The 18,733-nt window shown below is 40.4% G+C and overlaps 1 protein-coding gene across 1 annotated transcript in view; it reads right to left on the bottom strand.

Annotated features, from left to right (window-relative positions):
* Positions 1 to 18,206, bottom strand: part of myo10 (myosin X) — a 124,524-nt gene extending 106,318 nt beyond the window's left edge. The window contains exon 1 of the mRNA XM_004569454.4: positions 17,726 to 18,206. Coding sequence (XP_004569511.2) covers positions 17,726 to 17,746 — 21 coding nt within the window. The 5' untranslated portion in view covers positions 17,747 to 18,206. The remainder of the gene's footprint in view (positions 1 to 17,725) is intronic.
* Positions 18,207 to 18,733: the final 527 nt, after the last annotated feature.

Genomic DNA, 18,733 nt, shown 5'->3' with positions numbered 1-18,733 from the left:
TCCAGATATTACCCATCAAAGCTGCAGATACCATTGTCAATGTCATTTAACCTGCCAGCTCCTCAGAACAAACAGGATGTCAGATTGAGCTCATGTGGGAATACTGCACTTAACTGTCTGGCATATTCACAACAGAAGAGTGGGAGTCGTGTGTCCTACATCCTGCACTATCTAACTTCCTCAACTAAACCAATTTTCCACATTGACAAAGTGGCATCAGCGGATTCCTGCTACATGTGAGAAAGGACAATGTCCAAAGCTGCCCTAACCCGATTCTCACAACAGCTGATCAGCATCAGCTGACTGCTCAGAAAACCCCATTCTATACGGGGTACCTTCTTTAAGGTACGAGGGCCATCCCAAAAGTAAGGTCTCCAGAGCAGTGGGGTAGAGAAACAGTTCGTACGGCTGTTCGCCACACTGTTGTGATTGGTGCTTCCTCCACTCCCAAACAAGAATGAGCAGCTTTGCTGGGACACTCAATCTTGGCTTGGCAGCCCTTGAAAATGGAGCCCCCGTTCAATGCTACCGCCAAGTGCAAAGTTCGTGCAGTTATTCGACTTTTGAATGCAGAACGCGTTAAACCAGTTAAAATTAATCGCCAATAAGTGTATGGACAGTCGTGCATTGATGTCAAAAACGTTGGCAAGTGGTGTAGAGAGTTTACAGCCGGTCGTACTGAAATTCACGAAGAACAAACGGCAACGAGTGGATTGCTCAATGCTTCCCGAAGGAGACGACGGCGAGCTGGTATGACATGGGCAGTCTAAAACTGCCACAACATCTACAAAAAAACCATCGACTGAAATGGTGATTATATAGAAAAAGAAATCATTTTTCAATAAACAGTTGTTTGTATTTCTAAAAAAGTAAAAATAAAATAGGAGACCTTACTTTTGGGATCGCCCTCGTATATTAGCAGTTTCCCAACAGTTGATGTGCATTAACAAGTTTCTTGCAACACACCTCCAGATGTCACTGATGGCTGCTCTGATCGTTAAAAGAGTCTTGCTGCTCTCTAGCTTATGCTTTTAATGTTTATGCATGCAAAGACAGGGAGGACCTGAACATGCTGCTGTAACTAAATAACTGCAGAGGTAAATAATCTTTTAACTAGAGTGGCCTGACCTGAACTTTGAGAATGTCTAATCTGTTTGTTACAAAGGATATTTTGCTTGGAGTGATTCAATTGAAATGTGGAGCTGCTATCCCGAGACTGCAGATAACATTGGCTAAATCAGCAACAAATGCTCTTCAAATAGACATTAAGAGTCATTACAGAACACTACTTCTTATATTTAATTCAAATTCAATTTGCTTTTTCTGTCTTGCTCACACTTTATTGACGTACATTTTTACATTCTCCCTTGAAATTCTCAGTTATCTCCATCTCTGCTCAGTTTAGGAAACAAGCCTTGATTTTAAGGTACAAAACCCCTTTGAAGCCGCCTGACCAACTGGACAGCAGAGATAACCTTGTTTTCTTTGTCTCAGCATCTTAGCTTGGTGAGCATGAGAAAGGCCTTATTCTGGGACATGCTTCAAGCCTCAGAGCTTTTAACTTCCTCTAATGACTTTATGGCTTTTTTGGAAAAGTGTCAAGTAACTGAGTGCACTCACAAAGACAATCTATGATTCTGGCGGCTTGGATGGAGAAGAAGTGGGTTAAGTGGCCTGGCGAGGAATGAATTAGAGAAGAATTGCTTTGCAGGGTAAACAAACTTTAGGGCTCTGTTTTATCACAGCAGACCCGAGAGTGTGTTTAAATCATCATGTTTCACATAGTGTAATGGGGATATTTTTCAGGCTGCATATAACTCAAGAGATCTGCGAACAAAGGTAGACAAACACCGACTCTCTGCTACTTACGGCTCAAGTGCACACTGAAAATGGGTGCAGTCTATTGCCAAAGACAAAAAAAGAAGGGAGCTTTTCATTCATTATCAAACAAATAAGAGCTAACCATTAAAGCGTGAATAAAAACTGTTTGCCAGGCCTGAATCGCTGTAAAAACTGTAAACTGATTAAAAAATTTTAAGTCTACTTTGTAACACTCAAAGATGAGAGAGAAGAAAAAGGACAGAGAAGGGCTTCAATGTCTCAAGGCAAAAGAGAATGAGCTTAAAGCCAAATGGCAGCGTTTGTTTCATTCAGGAATAATTTGAAACCAGGTCTGGAGCTGAAGGCATCCAGAGTTTAAACCAGCAAAAACAAACAGTTCATTCTCCCATCAGCACTTTTCACGCCAAACCAGACCAAAAAAAAATTTTTTAAAATGCTAATTGAGGACTATCAAGCAGCACTGCTGCAAACCAGTTCTTTGAACAACTTCTTCCATCACTAACCTCAGTAAACACCAACTTGAGTACTTTAAGAGGAGACGCAATCTCATCTCACTGTGCACTCAATTGTTTCTGACCATGGTTGTCAAAAACCAGAAGAAAGATATCAGTGATTAAGAGATTCTCAAGGACATCTCAGCTATTTTGGCTCATCGTCACGACCATATTCTAGCAAGTAAATTGTCAATAGACTGGCTTATTTATTTATTTAGCACTTTTCTTACTGAGAACTCAACGTGGTTCTTCACTACAAGCCACATATCCCTGTTCACACATACTTTCATATAACAACTTATTCTATAAGGTATTTTATAAAGGTTTTTTTTAACCTAACACATTCAGTGATACATCAGGGACAATTTGGGGTTCAAAAATACTGACTAAGGACTATAGAAGTCAAGGGTCGTACCAACCACCCGCTCTATCCTTGTGGCCACTAGAAGGTAGAGTCAGGTGCTACTATATTGAGGATTTCAATTTACTGAATATTTATTTATTTATTTGTTCTCAATTAGGTGGATGCAAATTTAGCAAAATAAGAAATCATGCAAAAGAAAACAAAACGAAAAAAAATTACGTGGCAAGAGACTGCCAACTGGTTTTCCCCCAACATTAACAAAGGGTGCTTTTGCACATTCTAATCCCAGATTCAAACCATCTCGGCTCATCTAGGCTCTTGCCCAAAAGCAGTTCATCAAAAAATGTCTCTGTACTTGCCACAATTTGCAGGCCAATTGTGCGATTACACCACTGTACATGTTCAGGGGCTGGAAGATGTCGACTGCTCTGGAAACATTATTCTGGAGATTTTATGTTCCACATCAGCATCTTGAACCTTCCAACTTCCTTTTTCCTGACATCAGTCCTGGCTGTCAAAATGAAACATTAAACACAAGACAGACTGATAGGGACTAGAGCGTGGCGGGCAGATGAACATCTCTTTTAGCTGCTGTTGCTCAATAAGATTTTATTCAGAGGAAGTGAGACGAATCTGTTCAGTGATTCATGTGCTTAGTTACAGATGCAAAGAACCATCATTTACTGCTCAAAGGTATCGGGGGAAAAAATCGAAATATGACAGATAACTATCTGCATTAGTAATGAGACATGTGGGTATTTGAGATTAGATAAATGTTGTCCTACTCAGACTTCAGACACGTCAAGTCTTGAATTCAACCGATCTGTTGAATTAGTTTCATTTTCTTGTAAATTCCCCTTCAGAGCTGAACTCCATAAACTGATAAAGATAATCAAAAGCTACATGACACATTCACATTCCCAGGGTGTAACGTGGTGCTGTTCTGTCAAACCCGTGGACAAGATCCCCATGATGCACTGGGTGGAGAATCTCAGGTTTTACTCCAAACTCAGTACATACTGACATTTGTAACTTGCTGTCACTTTTAAATGGATTGGGTAGCTTTTATTCGATTCGATTGTACAGGGTTTGAAAAGGCTCCATTAGAACCCAAATCTTCTTCTAAACTTAACCAAGTAATTTTGGTGTCTTGTGCTGTTGTAGCTTCTGTGTCCACTAGCATGCAAGGTTGTTCTTTTCACATAAATTCAATAATTTGAGGCTTTGCATAGACGTTTGTTAGCCAGTCAATTTGTTGTGGCCACTAAAGTGTGAGGGTACCAATTGAAAGGTTGGTTGTTGGATTCCACCAATTTTATACATGTTAGAAGAACTTTGACTCTCATGTACAGTAGAAAAACACTTTATAAGAACCAGTTCGTTTAAATCTAACCAGTGAGTAATGTTAAAATAAGAACCATGTAAAAATCAGCAGAAAAAACAACAAAAACAACAAATGAAACATGTACTACACCATCCCGCCTGATCAACTTGTGAATTACTATCACTCTATATGCAGATTTTGTAGCTTTTTGTAACTAATATGGTCAAATATTGCCACGGCTGGTGCATCAAGTTACAGAGGTAAGAAAACACAGTGTGGATACTTCTGCAACACCAGTAGCATCTAGCAGAACAGCAATGTTTGGCACCCAAGGATAGGCCATGTAGTAGAAATCAAGGTAAAGTAGGAGCTTAAAATCTTTATTTTTAGACAATACTTCAACATCATTGTGTCACGCATTCTGTTCACATATGAATCTTAAAAATATCCTTTGTGAGAGTCCTCAGGCCTCTCCCTCCTGGGTATTCTCATCCCATCAATGGGAGTATGCATACTTAATTGCTGCTTACGTACAAAGCAAAACAGCATGGTAAGTAGTAAATGGACTGATTCTTATATATTGCTTTTCAAATCTGAGGATTCAAAGCGCTTTATACAACATTCCTCATTCACCAAAACACCCATTCATACAAACACTTTTTCTGTGCTTAAGCGCTTCCTATCTAACATTCACACGCAGTCATACTTGGACGGATGCATCAGAGAGCAACTTGGGGTTAGTATCTTGCCCAAGGATATTTAGCGTGCAGGCGGGGCTCAAATCACCAACCTTCCGGTTAGTAGACGACTTGCTCTACCGCCTGAGCTACAGCCGCCCCGGAGCATACTATAAGTATATTAATAGAAAAGTTATCTTGACCACTCAAGCTGCAAATACCCCTTAATGGCCTGGAAGAATCAGCAGTAAATATGAGGTTGAAGGAAAGAGCTACTTTGATTGCCTTTTAGACTCCTGTAGCATAGGGAAAAAAAGAAAGAAATCAATCACATCAAATGAGATCCTTAAAACGATGGAACTTCTTAGTCTTCTCTAACAGAGCAAATAAGAATAGCGTGATGTTCCAGAACTCGGAGTAGCCTCAGAGGAGTGGACCTGCACTCTCACAAGGTAACAGGATCGCATGAGAACAAGCCAATTAGTGGAAATGGATGTTTGGCTTTTCGGGTTGCGCCTAGCTTCTAACTTGTGTGGTGTTGTGTGCGAGTGTGTTTGCATGGATGGGGTTGCCAGGAAGCTGCATTCAGCACAGTGCAGGATCAGATAACCCTCCTCCTACTTCTCTCTCAGATCTGATCTTAAACAGAACCGTGTTTATCAAAGATGTCCAAGACAATAACCAACATCCGACTTAAAAGAAACAATTACAACATTCAGAAAATCAAAATCTTTCAAACAATTTAAATCAGGGGATTTTTCATTTTCTACAAGTCCAGTTTAATGTTCTGGTGATTAAATCTTATGCAAGATTCAATGCATCTGCAAAAGGCTGAAAGGCTTCCTTCGAAGCACTCGAGTTAATGGAAAGCTCCGATATCTTTTTGTACAAAATGTTGTCAACTGTCATTAGAAAGCAAGTTTGTGAAGTGAATTTATCTGAGTTGTATCTTCTTCCACAATTGAGAGCTGTCAAACTGATGAACTAGAGTTGTCTTTAGTGATGTAGTTAATTTACTAAAGAGAGGAAAGTGTCAGCCACTGGTCCTCCACATAGAGAGGGAGAAACATGATATTCCTTGGGACTGAAAGTGTTTCCTGAAGGTAATCACTGTGTTTCGGCTGGTTGTAAACATGCAAGGACACAGTGATAGTGAGAAGCAATATAAACCGAGTTCAACACCTGCATTCCCTCGTGACTCAGCATAATGGGCCAATCACAAACTGAAGGGGATGTAATTTTAAAGTAACTGTCAGATCCAGCTCCAAGATGTCGAAGGAGGTGGTTCTCTGAGAGCCACAAAACCCAAACTAAGCCTAATGAATAGTTCAGGCTGTTCCTGTCACAGTTACAGTCACAGCAACATGGGGATAACTCATCAGGCTTTAGATCAGCCTTTAAAAGTGATTCTTTAAGGAACTGATCTTGCCCCTCTTACACTCTTGCGGCGCCAGTCTACATTTTTATATTTGCAAGGGTCGTGATGTGTTTGGACCATTGATGGCTTTTGCCTGACAAAACTACAGTCAGAGGAGGTTTCCTCATTATGGGAATACTCTGACCTCGTTTGAACCCTGATCATATCTGTCCATGTTTCTGTTTCTGTATCCTGTCTGAAATGTGAAGTTTAAATAAGAAAAAAAGTTTAACCACATTTTATCAGGCCCCCTCTGAAAAAAAGGCAAAAAATTAACAAAAGCACAATAACAGAATATTTGACTGGGTGAGTGAAAATCAAATTCAAATGTCCAACAAGTCGAAATAAAGAAAAAGAAGAGGAAGAAAACAACAGAAATGTTATCCTAGACAAGTGAACATTGTGAGTCATCTGCTCAAAGATGTTCTTTTTTACTTTATTTGCATTTAATTATTTATTTTTTTCCATCCAAGAAACCTGGAGTGCATTTAAAATTACCTTGTCACATTCAACATGCAGCTTGCTCTAATCTCCAACACAAATTTCTGACCTTTGAAGGGCTGAAGGCAAACCACACGCTGACATGTATGACCAAACCCTGTCTCCAGACGTGCCTTCCTTTGAGCCCATTGGTTTTAATCCTTGCTGGAGATGTTTCCATTAAATTATTACAATCATTTCTGAGCGTGGTGATGTGTAAACCCTGTAGCGCTATGTGCAATAATAAAAGTGCTACATGCCTTTAGGTATGTGCAAATCCTAAATTAAACCACACCACTGTTCGAATCAAACAACATCAAAACGTTATTCGCCTACTTAACCTGTCAGGTGTGTATTTGAGTGGCTCGCAGTGACAGGTGAGACAAACACAAAGCCGGCATACGTACATAAAACACAAATTCTGACTCATCTTTGTAAAGCATGACTCCTATACTGCATGACATATTTGCTAATATCATGTTTTGCTTGGCATTTATTCTGAAGTTATTCTGAATCAAGCATGTTAAAGATATTTAATTTCAAAATTAAGAAATAAATGGCAAAATAATCCTTGTAGTATCTTTACCACTGCAGAATTTCTAACTTGCATTTTACTTTTAGGATTTATTTGCAACTGATTTGGTAATTTAAATAAAACCAGATGAGAAACTCTATATGAAAAAAAATTCCAGAAAAAACCCCCCAGACTTTTATACTTGGATACTGATTTATGAAATAAATAACAGACGGTGTAGATCTGAAAGGCAGTGAAAAGATCTAAAATACCCTCAGCTTTCCTCTGCCTCCTTCTGCAGCACAGTGATGCCGCAACATTGAAAGAAGTCAAAAGGGGTCAGATCTACAGTCGTCCATTCCTGGTTTTAATTGACCATTTCACCAGCGGGAAACCACGACTCAGCAGGACACTGAGGGATTAGTGTCAACAGACCATCTCAGACTAAAACCCATTTTACTGCTTTTTTTTTTTTTCTTCTTAAATATTGCTTCTACAGCCACTCAACCAAGAAATGACCTCTCATGCAGAGATGTGCAGGTTCCTGTGTAGGAACTGTACAGTAAGTCTGTACATGAGGTTAACGTAAAGGTGTGTAGACATGTTACACCAGAGGAGTGATGGTTTTTAACATTAACTTAATGGAGTCTGATTTATTACACAATGATGGGGTCATAAAGAGGTCAGGTGACAGAAAATCCTTAAGTTGAAACTAAATCTGCCTACAGATGGTACCTCGATGGCTCGGTTGTATTACAAAAATAAGTTGGAAAAAAAACTTGAGGTTGGCTCCAAAAGAGAGCCAGGTGCCTCACATGTTAATAACATCTTTAGAGTCTGATACAAAAATGGTTTTTAGTAATAGTTGTAATAGTTTCCCCTTCATAATAACTGTACTGTGGTAGTTTTGTTATAACTCACATGTTTATGTTGCGTTAAGGCTTAAAGTTTGGATTAGCAGTCTTATGTAGCCACTAGCTAAGCTATGCTAAGTGATGCGGTGCTAATCTTCAGCTGCACTAACTCAAGTCACTTGGAAGTCGGAATTTCTGAAGTCAGAGCAGCCCCACCAAGTCAGAGTTAATAATCCAAGATGGCAGCACTGAAAGTAAACAAGAGTAAAACTAGAACTTCTAGTTTGTATTTGTGACTCATTAAATGAGCCATTCACAGAACACTGAGCAGGCTCCATCCATGACCATGCTGCAGCAATGTTTTTAAGCAAAACAAAATATTGCTCCGTTCTGGTGATGAGTGCATCGCTCTATTGTGCCAAGAAGCTAAATAAATCATGTTTTTCCTGCTTTAATATTGAAACATAATCAACTTGGGAGCGACGTCACTCTTCTTCCGACCTCTGAGATCAGGAAAACAGCAACTGAAATAACTCTCTGAATGGTGTTTGTGCAGCTAGTCCTTTTTTGAAAATTTAAAAAATTGTCATCATTTAAAAAATAGTTTTGATGAGTGAAATGCAAAAACTTTATAAGTTGCTCACTTAACACTTATTATTATTGCACCCATAAGTGCTGCCACAAGTCCACAAACCAAAGGCTGTGATGTCAGCTAAGTACACCCATATGGAAAAGAAATAGTAAAAACTTATAAAAGACTTGCATAAGATGTGGCCTACATCATATAGTGAATCATATCAGGCTTACATGATTTACTCATAAAAGTGGCCACTTTCTCATTACTTTCATATATTGTTTTTAGTAAGTATCCAAAACATACAAGTTTCATTTATATCATTTTTCAAGGGATCTTATATCTGTTTTCACTCTTGTATGCTTTTCATACAAGTTTCACACAAGACAGATACAAACTTTATATATATATCTTTTCCATGTGGGCATATTTTCCATATAGTTTAGACATTTTTAGGTAATATTTAAATTAAAATTTAAGGATTTAAGAAAAACAGATGCAAACAGTTTATTTGAAATGACCTAACATGACGATCAGTTCAATAAATATTGACAGTGCACACGATAACTTCAGCTTTATCCTTCAACGTCACCTAAGCGCATTTTATTGACTGTTAGACAGAAAGTGATTATGTAAGTTTCATGTTATTGGGAGGTTTAAATTGTAGTTATGTCACCAATTAAAACACCAGGATTTTTTCCCCCAGCAGTGTTAATGTACAGATAAAAATCACAATGAATTGAGCTGCGCAAACCTCTGTGCACAATGTTCCATAAAACACACATGTGGAGGAAGCTGGACTGAGGGAGAGGTTAGGAAGCGTTAGGATCCAGAGGAATGTTTAGAAATATCCGTCAGGAAGTCAAGACTTAACAGAAAGCCAGAAGAGAAAAGAGGAGGATCGAGCAACGAGTGAGGAAGGTGAAGAAACCGAACAGGAATGATTTTTCTGTTCATTTTGTGTCTGGATATTGGGCACTTTTAACACTGCACTCTGCACCTTGGGATTTTGACCAAAATCTTCTGCTTCTTTAATTTTGTGGGCTCATTTTGTTGACAAAGATCTTTGACAAGAGACAAAGAAAACCTGCAGCATGCACATCTGAATCATTGACTTTATTAGTGAATAAAATTAGGTGACAATTTATTTTTGAATTGGTGAACAATACAGAAGGTTCTGAATTATTTTAGTGATCATTTCCAGAAAAAGGAAAAGTGATTGTTTACCAGCAGGTTTGACATGTAAGTGTGGACTAAGTCCAAGTATGTGTTTAGTCGTTTAAATTGTGAGCCATTTAAAAATGATGACATCATACTGTTGATCTAAGATAGCATGGTAAAAGCTTCCTTTGTCTACTTTGTAACTCAGACTTTTGGCAGATTTTGCAACCTTCCAGTCTTAAACCCGGGGATCTTTCACGTGTTAGACAAATGTGTTAACCACTATACTATGAAGCCACTAAAGCAGGGGTGTGGAAACTCCCGACCTCACGGCCCGGTGTCCTGCAGGTTTTAGATGTGCTGTTGATCCAACACAGCTGATTTAAACGTCTAAACTACCTCCTCAACATGTCTTGAAGTTCTCCAGAGTCCTGGTGATGAACTAATCGTTTGATTCAGGTGTGTTGACAAAGGGTGATATCTAAAACCTGCAGGACACCGGCCCTCGAGGCCTGGAGTTCCCCACCCCTGCTTCACAATGCATTTTATCAGCCACACCCTTAAACCAAACTCCATTTCTCTGCAACAATACATAAATAATAAGAAGCCCACTTGTTTCATTTCATTATTCAAGTTCTGCATGCATTCTCTTAGATAGAATAACAGCTGTCAATGTTCTTAAATAGGTTAAAGGAGATTAAAGAGTTTATGAATTTAAAAAAAAATACAAAACAAAGACAACCTCAGTGCTAATCCTTGAATCCTAATCCTACATCTGATGCGTTTGCAGTCGAAACATATGTGTGAGATCAGCCTGCACCTCATCCTTGTCTGAACCACACAAAGACTAACGTCGTGTCAACCATGAGGTTCTCTTGATAACAATAACACAGACATACATGTACACAGCTGCTACAATGGCATCTAGATCATTGATTAACCTACAAACTGAGACAAGAAGCAAATATGAGGAAACAGGGCAGCGTTTAGAGCGTTTTCAAGTCCTAAATGTCTCATCTTCAACGAACCAATCCCTCACACGTGAATGACCAATGTGATCACACAGGAAGAGTCTGGATCAGCTACGTTGGTGCTTTCAACTTTTTTGTGAAAAAAGTTGAGTGTTTATGTCTCTGCATTGCTTCCAAGATAACTCAGAAAGGTCTGAATACTGACAAAATCTTACACTGAACATGAAGGCGGCTCATCTGTGACAGAAATGCACAACTGAGGCCGGAAGACACCGAAACAAGCAGCTGACCAGAGATGATTAACTGAAAAACAATTACAAAACTGCTTGCATCAGTTTAGTTTTATGAATTCAACTTTATGGCAATTTTCACCAACTTTGATTGTTATTACATCATTTGGGGTGGCTGTAATTCAGGAGGAAGAGTAGGGCACGCACTAACTGAAAGGTTCAGTGTCCCTGGCTGCTCCAATCTGCATGCCAAATAATCTTGGACAAGATAATAACCCCAAGTTGTTTTCTGATGGATCCATCGGAGCGTGAATGTATCTGAATGTCAGATAGGAAACACTTATGCACAGAAAAAAAATGCTTGTGAATTAAGCAAGTTGCATAGAGCACTTTCACTGCTCAGGTACAGTAGGAACCACTATAAATAAAGGCTTAATCAATCCTGAACTTTATTGCTGATCCATTTTCCATTTTCATATCCATGATGTTTAAACGTTTCGGTTATTAGTATCTCACTAAAAGGTTCCCCTGGTGCTGAGCTAAAAAGAACCCCAAAAACAGGGTTTTAAGAGCTCTGATTGTCTCGTGTTCCTGCAGAGCGGCGATGTAAAGAAATGGGAACTTTTAAAGAAAGTTATGAGCACCATCAAAAAAAGCGCCCGTTGATATGCTTTTTGTTGCTCCACCAGCCTGCTGAGCTGCTCATTAAAATGATCAGCTTAAATGAACGTTTTGGAACGGACTCACTGCTGCAGTCGGCGGAGGGAATAAAAATAAACAGGTTTCCTGTCTGGGCCCGGGTCTGAAACTGCAAGCCTGAGACTGTTTGATTTCCCACAGTCGCTGCTGCCCCTCTGCCCTACATGCAGTCAGTTGAGAGCAGTGAAACCAGTTTAGGATCGGGTGCAGGCGCCTCTGGCTCGTCTCCAGAGTGTGTGCCGGCTTGAGAAGTTGTTATTTTAGCAGGAGGGTAAAAAGGACTGTGAGCCAGAGCTCGACTCCTTTCTTTTCTTTTTTTCCTCAAAAAGACGTAGGAAATAGGACACCAGCCCTGTTTAAAGATTGTATATGTGACTGTGGAAAAGAATATTTTTTGTTCCACACATACACACAATTAGAAGGCTACAGACAAGGTAGCGAGACACTGATAGTTTGGCTTCAGCTCCAAACAGAAACATTTACACCAGAAATATGTAAAGTTTCATGTTTATCTGGTTAAATCTCGGCTTTGATGTTTGCATATATGACATGTTAGTGCCACAACATATCATATATTGAACACTTTGCTCCCCCCCCTCCATATTGACACATGACCATCTCCATTATAATCAATAAGGGATATTAAAAACATCATTTATCCCAAAGTAAGTAAATCTTTCGCCTTTTCATCTACGTTCCAGGGCGAGCAAGCTAAATGACATTATATTGGTGTCCACATACTTCTGGTGATGAACACTGCTGGGGGTGACTGTGGGGATGAGTCACTTATGCGCATCTTGAACTCTTCAAACTCTGACTGGTCACTTGTTAAGATGACCTGAAGAAACTCCTGCAGACCGAGCAGGAATTCAGCTGTATGTATAACAGCTGTCTGACATGAACAACATGGGGGGGGGGGGGGACAAAATGACAAATCTGCAAGCCGTTTAAATTGCAGTTCCTTCTGCCTGCTCCACAGGTGTCAAGTTTCAGCTTTAATAAGCACCGGAGAAACGGAGGGAGGGAGAAGAAGCAGTTTGACCCTTCTGCTTGAAATGATCATTAAAATGGAGCAGTATAAAATGGGCAGGGCCTCTGCTTGTTGTGGTGAGCCTATTAATGTCTATGATTGAGCTGTTACTTTTTATGGTTTTAATGGGAAATGCAGGCAGCTGAGGCTGCTGGGAGGAGAAATAAAAGAGGCTCAAAGAATGAAAAGCTTTGCAAGTTTTTCAGGGCTCGTTTGGAATCTAGAGAAGCAGGTTAACGAGTACAGGGACCCAAGTCTCACAGGTTTGTTTTGGAGGCATGTTGGTCCATGTGACTTTCACACAATACTGAATGCAACAGAGCTCTGCCAACATGGACGTTTATATATTCACATCAGTGTATGAACACAGAGACGGGTTTGAGTGGAGGATCTGTGCTGTGTGCAACACTCCAAAAGGGTGTGTAGTCATGTAGTCAAATATAACAGTGTTAATCAGGAGAAGAAGCCCCTGAGTTACAGATGAGTTGTTCTAAACCAGCACTTCCTCAAACTACCTGCAGCTCACCACGTCGAAGCACTGGGGAGTTTTTTTTATGACATGTATCTTAAGAAGTTTATTTATTTATTTATTTATTTTCCTTTTGCCTGTCCCGTTTGGTTCATCATCAGAATTATTGTCTAAAGGTGAAGAAAGATGCCCAACGGATTTACTTTACCAAATTGACCATCCCAGCCTTGCCGTAGTGGTCTATTTGATTCACCTTTTATTGTTTATTTTATTTTATTTTATTTTTTTTATTTTCACTTGCTAGATACGGGACAGACTTGAATGAGGAAAAGAAAAGGGAGAAAGGAAGAGGGGGAAAAACAGTGGAGAAGAGGGAAAGAAGAAAGAAGTTTATTTTTCTAAACTTAGCTAACTGAATGGTTGTAGCTTAATGGATCCAAGTAGCCTAATGTTCATTTTTAACCAACAAATTTAGATTAAATAATTTATTCACCAGCTCAGTGAATCACTGCATGTGAACGAGGCTAACCACGCTTTGGAGCTGGTACAGACCTATATTACCGTCTCTTTATGCTACAAGTGGGAGATAAACGTGTTATGGTGGGTGGACAGAGGTATGCTAATTGCTTACAACCTGCCCATCCCCACCACTCAGTGGCAGCCTTTCTGGTGCAAACCCTGAACTTGAAGCCCAGTACATATACTGGTATTCAAAATTTAAACCACATGGACAAATAATAAAGTTACAACTCAAACTGCTGTCTGCTTCCTGTCTCCTACAGTAAAGAGAGAAAACGTTTGCTTTAAAGCAGAAAAAAGCCAAAGCAGCCAAGAAAAGGCATGAAGGCATAATTATACCTAAACAACGTGAGAAAATATGATTTCATGATTTGTTCTGATTGGTCTTTAAACATAAGCCAGCCATCGTTATTAAAAACAAAGTAACTCTGTATGTCTTGGACTTTATAGCACAAAAATGTACAATCCTACTATCATTGCTCCCTGCCTTCAGGAACCCTGACTGACATCTGTTCTCTCTTTTTTTCTTTAACTCCCCCATTGCTGAATAAATTTACACTGCGATCACTGCAAACACACACCTGAGGCACAGCCACCGTCTGATTGGTGGACAGGTGAGGCCCAGCTCTCTCCACGCCCACCAGTTCAAATAAAAACAAACCTTCTAACCGACTGAACTTAGTGACTCCATTATGTCAACACACACCCGAACACACACCGCCTCAAAACACACTGCAGTTCCTCCTACCACAGAAGAGAAAATGATCCTCTGCAGTTTATTGGATACAACAGAGCCGAACATTAGCCAATCACTGACACTGACACAGGATTCTCGAGGCTGTTGGTCAGTGAAGTCTGAATGAAATCTGCCTCATCCTGCCAATGACGACCCAAATAACACAAATGGATAAAGCTAAGCATGCAACCTCTCTGCTGGATTCAAAGGGGTTTTTCTGTGACAAATACAGAGCATTCGTAACATTAACTTTGTTCATCCTTAACACTAAAACATAAGTGACCGCGTTATGCAGCCGTTTTCTATGTTTAGCAGCTTTTCTCCCCGTGAAACAAAAACCTATATAAAACGACTCTGATTGCTGCTGGACTGCAAGACCGATTCCTGTTTCAAGAAAATGACCAAGTGATGAAAATGTGCCGTCTGGATTTGTGGTTAGGCTCTATTTATAGCGGCTGGACTGAGTGCTGCAGACTGTTTTGGCTGCAGCTCAGTAATTAGAGATGAGAAACCTCCTGCTGAAGGATGTGTCATTGTCAACGCATTCGTGTCTCTGATGTTCAGGACAATGTGCTCTTCTGTAGCTCGCAGGCATAACTTTGAATTTAAGTCAGGCTGGAGAAATCGTTCCGAGCATTTCCACATATGAAAATCTTTCAGAACTCGATGGATAATATGAAATAAATCGCACAAATTAGGAGAAAATGATCCTAACAGATGTGATGTTGACAGTGAGATTTCTCTTCTTCGCACTCCTCCTCAAACACTTTGAACCACAGTCATCATAAAGATGACAGCCATTAAGTGCTGAAACTAACACATTCTTTCAGTCATTTAACACTGTCTCTTAAATGTGTCATTCTCCAGTTCAGCCTGTCAGCTGCTTCAACTCTTTGAACCTCACAAATACTCCATATAAAAGTCTCCCTTCTCCCCAGGAAGCCAAATAAGTTAATAATAATAGGATGAATCCTAACTAAGTGAATGGTCACTGGCTTGTTTCGGCATAAATGTAAATAAAAATAAAATGGCAAGGCTAAAACCAACAGAAATCTGACAATTAAAGATGAAATATTCACAAAATGTAGCTAAATGGTGGTTAGCAGCGTTACCAGGTTCTCCCTCGTCTGCACGAGTTCTCTCCAGCTCCCTCACTCAGTAACATATGAATGGGTTTAGGTTAACTGGTGATTCTAAAGGTGACCATTACCACAAAGCAAGAAGATTCTGTAACACAGTGAATTTACTAATGGAGTTAATCAGGCATCCTAAAGAGGTTTTCAAAGACAGCCGGCTGAAGGTTCGATGCCCTTTATTAACAGCATGTCTTTGTCTGTCCGGAGACTGCGGGTCCCTCGTGTACACACTGCATAAATAAGAAACACTTCAGGTTCTTTCCCAGTTCACATTCCTCTCTTGTCAAACCGTTGGCCTCCGTATGAAATGACTGAAGCCGGTTTACTTCCTTGTCAAATGCCCTTTTCCTTGAAGACTGGGCTCTTTGTTTCAGCTGTGATTAGCTGGCAGATATACAGGCAGGCAGGCCGATATTTGAGACTATTGTGCACGCCTGCCTGCTTCTGGCAATGAGAATTATTCCCCCTCAGACTTCCACAGAACTGAACTGCTGGATGTAGCCCTCCATACTCGTCATGAGACCGGCTCGGCCTCGCAGTGTTTGTTTAACTCAGCCTCACACATGCACCTATGAGCTCAGTGAGTTCCATGACCTTTGGCCCTTCATACTGCCGAAAGTGAGACTGGAATTTCAAATTTTACAAGCACCAATGGGAAAGCAGGTGTTTTTTTATTCGTTTTTTTTTTTTCCAAACCAGGAAGCAAAGCTTTTTATAATTGTTCGCCAGCCTTTAACGCCGCTACCTGAAGAGAAACCAGTTTTAAATCACTTTCAGTGTCATACGGTTTTTGTTTGTTTGTTTGTTTTTCTGAGCAGGTCTGTTAGTGAAACCAACCGCAGTGATGACAGGTTGTTTTCCTGAGGGCTTCCAAAGGGGAAAAAAAGAAAGCATTGAGGTATGAGTCAGGGATGACTCAAGTGTTACCGCTGTTACCTGGCCCACGTCATCAGAGGAAAAGGTGTGAGCGCTGATATTGCAAGCGTATCGCAATGAACACCTTTTATCCCTGAGTCACAGCTCATGCTGTTAGATGGTGGACGTACAGCATGCTTACAGAGTGCTTCAGGTAATCGAGAAAAACCACCTGACATACCCAACAGTGACGAGGGCAGCCCAAATGACCAGGTAACAGAAGTCATAGTTAGATCCACAAATGTCAGGAAATTTCTACGCATGTACTTCTGAAGCAAATGAAACAAATGTACTTATTTGTTGTTAATATAATAATTACATTACTGCACAGTAAGGCTCACCAGCTGATCACCGCTTACACAGAACATGACCATTCTTAACCTGGAGTGAAGCCAACAGTCTGCACAAAGAACAAGACAAGAAGAGGCAGAAAGTAGGCCAACAATCGGCAAGCTGCAACACTGATGTTTAGTATTGGAAAGCTTTCTTTTAATTTACATTTTAATTATTGAAATATGTGTTTAATGTCGTTGTTTTGATGAAGACTTTTAAGTGTGTTTGAAAATGTTTTTTGACGAATAAAAACCAGAAATGGTTGAGGAGTCCAAACTCTGCTGCACCATAACAGAGCAAAGCAAAGTGACTGCTGCCATTAATGAAACCTCAGTGGTAGCTTACACTGAATAAGTTCAATCAGCTTTTAAGGCAGGAGCACAGGACTCGTGCTTCCGAACATCCTACAGTCACTGAAAGTGTGAATTTCTGCATCTTGGCCAGAACAAAACTCCCCTTGGCCGCAGGTTTAGACTTCTATCAATATCTTTACAAGACCGTTTCTGCGGAAGGAAAGAAGAAAAGAGGTGCGGAAATACCAAAGGTCCACTGGGACCAGTCCAAACCCCCCTCTGTCCCTGTGAGATCCATGTTTTAATGATGTACGTTTGATATTCTTACAGGGATTTGGGAAAAGCGCGTTTAAAAAATCTAAAAAGTGCTTTATGGCATCTTTATGACATGAGCAGGAACTCCACTGGGTTTATTTTACGTTGCTCACAGTTTAATTTCCATTTTAAAGTATCCTATCTTACCATTACTCCTGGCACTCAGTAGTAAGTTTATGCCTCATAGTATTTGCATCCTTTCAATAAAGCAAGATTTGGAGCCTGCTGTGCATGAGCTGCACATGTTTGGAGAGGTTTCCTTGTTTTACAATTCTCCAAAAGTTTGCAGGACGAGAGGAAAAGTAACACTGCGAGCATATGGAAGATGTGCTGCGCGCTGCATGAACGAAGCAGTTGCAGACTTGAGCGTCTTCTTACCTCCGTGAAGAAATTATCCATTGCACGATTTATTTTAATCCCCGAGGATTTACTGTATGGCACCCGCGCGTCCGGTCAATCCAACTCATGTGTTGTTAGTGGGATACAAACAAAAACCCAGAAAGAAGAGGGGCGGCGGATCCGAAAGCTTCAGTGCATCATCTTTCTCCTGAAAGTGTGCGGGCTGGAGGACGCTCACAGCGTGGGTCAGTGTGGAGCTACAGTAGTAAGTTTACTCTTTTGTTTCCTGGGTTACTCATCCAGCACAGAGTCCTTTAAAGCAGATCTTTGGGGGCTTCTCCTGTTGGAGCTCTCTGCGTGTCCTCCGCGCGTGTCCGGCTGTCACTTCTTGGTCCACGTGGTTCGGTGCGCACTTTGTTTGATCAACAGTGAAAATGTGGAGGAAACGCGACTAAACGACACCCCGGTCAAACTTTGGAGACTCTCTCTCGGCCAGCCAGTCACTCAGACCGGCGGACAATAATACTCAAGCTCCACCTCCAGCCCTTCCAGCACCTCCCTCCTTCTCCCGCTACTGCTGCCCCGCTGTCTCTCTGACTCCTCCTGCTGTCAACATGGAGAGTCCGAAGGTGAGAAAAGGCGCTGGAGCGCAGAAAGGCTGAAAACTGCTTCCATTTGGAGAAGGACTCACTTTTGGGGGCAGCCTCAAGTGGCCAATTGAAGAACTGCAGTTTTTTTTTTTTTTTTTTTGCTTCAAAGATGATGTTATTCATATGATTGTTGTGTTTTTCTCTGTATGTATTACTGTAGGGTCTACCTCACAATATAAAGCACCTTGAGTCGCTGTATAAATAAAATTGAATTGAACAACTGGATCAAACCTTTATTCAAATCCCCTCCTGCAGAAAAAGAACGCTTATACCTAACATGTCATATCTTTCACCAGTCAGTAACAACAGAAATACTTTCAAGTTGAATTTTAGTGAAATAAAACAAAGGCTTATAACTTAAGCAAACTCTGTTTTCCCCTTGTAAATCATTTTCCTT

Source organism: Maylandia zebra, linkage group LG18, assembly GCF_041146795.1.
Source record: "Maylandia zebra isolate NMK-2024a linkage group LG18, Mzebra_GT3a, whole genome shotgun sequence".
Lineage (NCBI taxonomy): Eukaryota > Metazoa > Chordata > Actinopteri > Cichliformes > Cichlidae > Maylandia > Maylandia zebra.
Note: the sequence above shows the minus strand (reverse complement) of the source record. Positions and strands in the feature narration are given on the sequence as shown.